This window comes from Sinocyclocheilus rhinocerous, unplaced genomic scaffold, assembly GCF_001515625.1.
Source record: "Sinocyclocheilus rhinocerous isolate Xijiao unplaced genomic scaffold, SAMN03320098_v1.1 scaffold780, whole genome shotgun sequence".
NCBI lineage: Eukaryota > Metazoa > Chordata > Actinopteri > Cypriniformes > Cyprinidae > Sinocyclocheilus > Sinocyclocheilus rhinocerous.
Genome location: NW_015654937.1, coordinates 121,344 through 124,966, shown reverse-complemented (window position 1 = coordinate 124,966; position 3,623 = coordinate 121,344). Strand labels below are relative to the sequence as shown.

The window sequence follows — 3,623 nt, the reverse complement described above, 5'->3', positions numbered from 1 at the left end:
TGCCGCCACATTTATCAACATGCGATCATTCATACGATGAGATTGGCGGCATACGAATGTTTCATGAATCACACGTGAACTCTGTCTTAAGTAGTTCGAGTATCGGTACCGAACGGTTCACGGGGCAAATTCCAAATGGAAGTTATCATCCCTATCCACTTGGAGTGGGGACTTATGAGTGAGCAGGGCACGTGTGTGCCATTATGTAGTCCTTTGGAATGCACTTGGCAAAGGGAGCGACGTAATTTCCTCATTATCTTCAGCTGGCATGTTCCCGTGACAACGCAGCACGGTGTCTGTCAGCAGATATTTACAGCATTTTTTTTTTTTGTAATGAGAAATGTCTTTGATGGAAAAACTCCCAGCGGTTTTCTGCCAAAAATGAAACCTTGCAAGTGAACAAATTTTACTATGTTAAAGTGAAATAATTTATATAATTATTAAGTCTATAAATACTCTTCTTTTTATTTTATTTCACTTTCATAAACAGTTTTTAATTGTTGTGTTCGGTTTTCTGTTTGTTTGTTTTCTGTCTGATGGTTGTCTGAAATGCCTTTATCTAATTTGAATTCTCTGTGTGATAGAGTTCCTGTGCCAGGAATGCCCCAGGGTACACATCCACTTCAACCGCTTGGACATGAGGGAAATTCCTGCAGAGTCAGTGTTCTTCCGCAGATGGCTGCATAAAAGATTTGAAATCAAGGACAAGTGAGTATCCGAACTACATATACTACATACAGTTACATAGCCCTAATAAGTAGTTACAGTATGTATAAGGCAATAAATCGATGCATCGCGTTTCGTGGATCGATTCTGAGATTTTCGGAATGCATCGTGATTCTCTCTCGAATCGATTCTGAGCTTAGTTTTTAACAGCAGATGGCGCTCTAGGCTAGTTTTTAACTGCACACTCAAATGCTCAGGAAGAAGAGCGCTTGTGCGTTCGGCTGAGTAATGCAAGTGGTTCAATGTACTTGCACATCGGCTTTTATGCTTTTATGATGCAAGATTAATGTAAACACAGCCCACTGTGAACATCCTTGTAATTCGCTTCAACCTTTTCGAACTTTATGAATGATTATTTTAGGTTTAAATGCTGCGTATGAAAGGAACTGGAAGCAAGCAGAATACGGCTATTTCTCAGAGGTGTAAAGAGTACCTAAAAACCATACTTGAGTAAAAGAAAAAGCTAGGTCCATGCAAAATGTAATGTGTAACTGCAACACTCATTTCAAATGTAGTGGAGTAAAGAGTACAGATACTCATTCAAAAATGTAGTGAAGTAAAGAGTAAAAGTTGCTCATATCTTTGATATTCAGTACAACTACAAAGTATCCGAAAAGATACTCAAGTACAGTAACTAATTACATTTACTCCAATACTTTACACCTCTGCTATTTCTAAAGCCATCTGCTGTTAAAAACTAATCTCAGAATCGATTCAAGAGAGAATTGCGATGCCTTCGGAAAATCTCAGAATCGATGCAGAATCATTTCTTGATTTGCAATGCATCGATTTATTGTCCCAGCCTTACTACTTATGATTACACTTTATTTTATGGCGTCTGTAACAAAGTTCGTAGTTCGGGAAGAAGGAGGTGGGAACCGGCGAACATTTAAAGACTTTAATAAAATAAACAAACACAAAATGAAAGTAAAGTGGCAGCCCCTCGTGGACGACTGCCGTTTTATCCTTTTATCCTTCCACTCCTCCTTTTATCCTTCCAGAGCTCCTCCGTGGGACTCGAGACCGGTGAGTGGCGCAGGTGTCGCACATTAGCATTTACTCCACCGGCCTCGCTCCGTTCCCACGGCTCTCGGCCCCGCCCCTCTCGTCACAGCGTCCTTGTTACAGTGTAATTATACATTTAAGTACTTGGTAATATTAATTAACTACAGAGGTGGAAAGTAACGAATTACATTTACTCGCGTTACTGTAATTGAGTAGCTTTTTTGTGTACTTCTACTTTTTAAAGTAATTTTACTTTTATTTTAGTATATTTTGTTTGAAGTATTGTACTTCGTTACATTTTAAAACACATTTATTACTGAGTAAAAAAAAAATCGCTCCCTAGAAACTACTGAAGTAAATAATGGGCAGGAGAACAAACTGGCGCTAAAATCACAAGAAAGTATGCTCTATTATGCAGTGTAAGCTGTGTTTGCCTAGGGAGACCAAACTAGCAGCTTATAAAATCTCGACATCAAACCTTCACAAGGTTGTAGAGGTAAGCTAAATACTTGCATCATTGCATTGGTGGTTAAAATGAAGCTTTGACAGTTTAGCAAGAGGTTTTGCACAAATTAGCCAAAAAGACAGTGGTGCGGAGTGTGCGATATATATCGTCTGCGATAATATCGTAATTGTAGTTTTAACGATGTGCGTTTTGACATTATCAGTATTTTGCCAAAAACCAAACAAAACACCCCTACAGAGTACCGTGAAGTCTAGTAGATTAGACTAGTGCGCGCGCATTTAGAATGCGTTCTTTCACTGTGTGATTCAGTCTGTTTAAATGCATTTAGAATGATCACAAAATTGAAGATATAGGGGCAGAAAATGTATATATTTATATCATTTCATATAGTAAATCAATATCACACGAAGAGTGCCATTTTTTCCTCCAAAAATCAACATGATTACATATAGATTAAAAGTCATTATAAATGAGGCATTTGTTGCATCCAGTGGGGACATAATTACGGATTATAATGACTGCGATAATATCGTAATTGTTGTTTTAACGATTTGACATTATCAGTATTTTGCCAAAAACCAAACAAAACACCCCTACAGAGTGCCCTGAAGTCTAGTAGATTAGACTAGTGCGCGCGCATTTAGAATGCGTTCTTTCACTGTGTGATTCAGTCTGTTTAAATGCATTTAGAATGATCACAAAATTGAAGATATAGGGGCAGAAAATGTATATAGCACAGTTTTGCGTCTGAGCAACATGATGGTGTTTCGTTCCTGAATGAATCAACCGTTTAAATGATTCGGTTCAATCGCAATGACTCACTTATTAACAGTGACTTACTGACACCTACTGACGGTTTTAATTTCACATTTAAAGTTTCTTTTGATTTTTTTTTTCTTATAATTTCAAATGAGTATTCAACATTTTGTCTTGTATATCAAAAAAATTATTTCTGCATTTGTAAATGCAGGTTAAATGCATTCATGTCCTGCGTTAAACAGTGTGTAAATACATCTAAATGCCACTTCCGATGAAGCTTCTGTGTTTCCTCTGCATTGCAAAGATGAACTTTGTTGATACTGATTTAATTTGCCTGGCAACTGCCCACATGTCTTATTATTCTAAATAACTGATTCCTTTAATTAAAAACAACTGGTTTGAGATTTATAGGCCTATCCCAGGGGTGACAAACTCAGTTCCTGGAGGGCCGCTGCCCTGCAGAGTTTACTTCCAACCCTGCTCCAACACACATACCATGTAGTTTTCAAATAAGCCTAAATGATTAGATTAGCTAGATCAGATGTGTTTAATTAGGGTTATATCTAAACTGCAGGGCTGAGTTTGACACCCTTGGCCTACCCCTTTTTGCCTCCCTCCCACTGTTAAAATGTAACTAAGTAATTTTTACTCTGAGTAAATTTTAAAT

The 3,623-nt window shown here is 37.6% G+C and overlaps 1 protein-coding gene across 1 annotated transcript in view; it reads left to right on the top strand.

Annotated features, from left to right (window-relative positions):
• The window catches only part of LOC107717842 (1-acyl-sn-glycerol-3-phosphate acyltransferase epsilon-like), a 67,647-nt gene that overhangs the window by 50,761 nt on the left and 13,263 nt on the right, over positions 1 to 3,623 (top strand). The window contains exon 8 of the mRNA XM_016524722.1: positions 585 to 708. Within this exon, the coding sequence (XP_016380208.1) occupies positions 585 to 708 (124 nt within the window). The remainder of the gene's footprint in view (positions 1 to 584; positions 709 to 3,623) is intronic.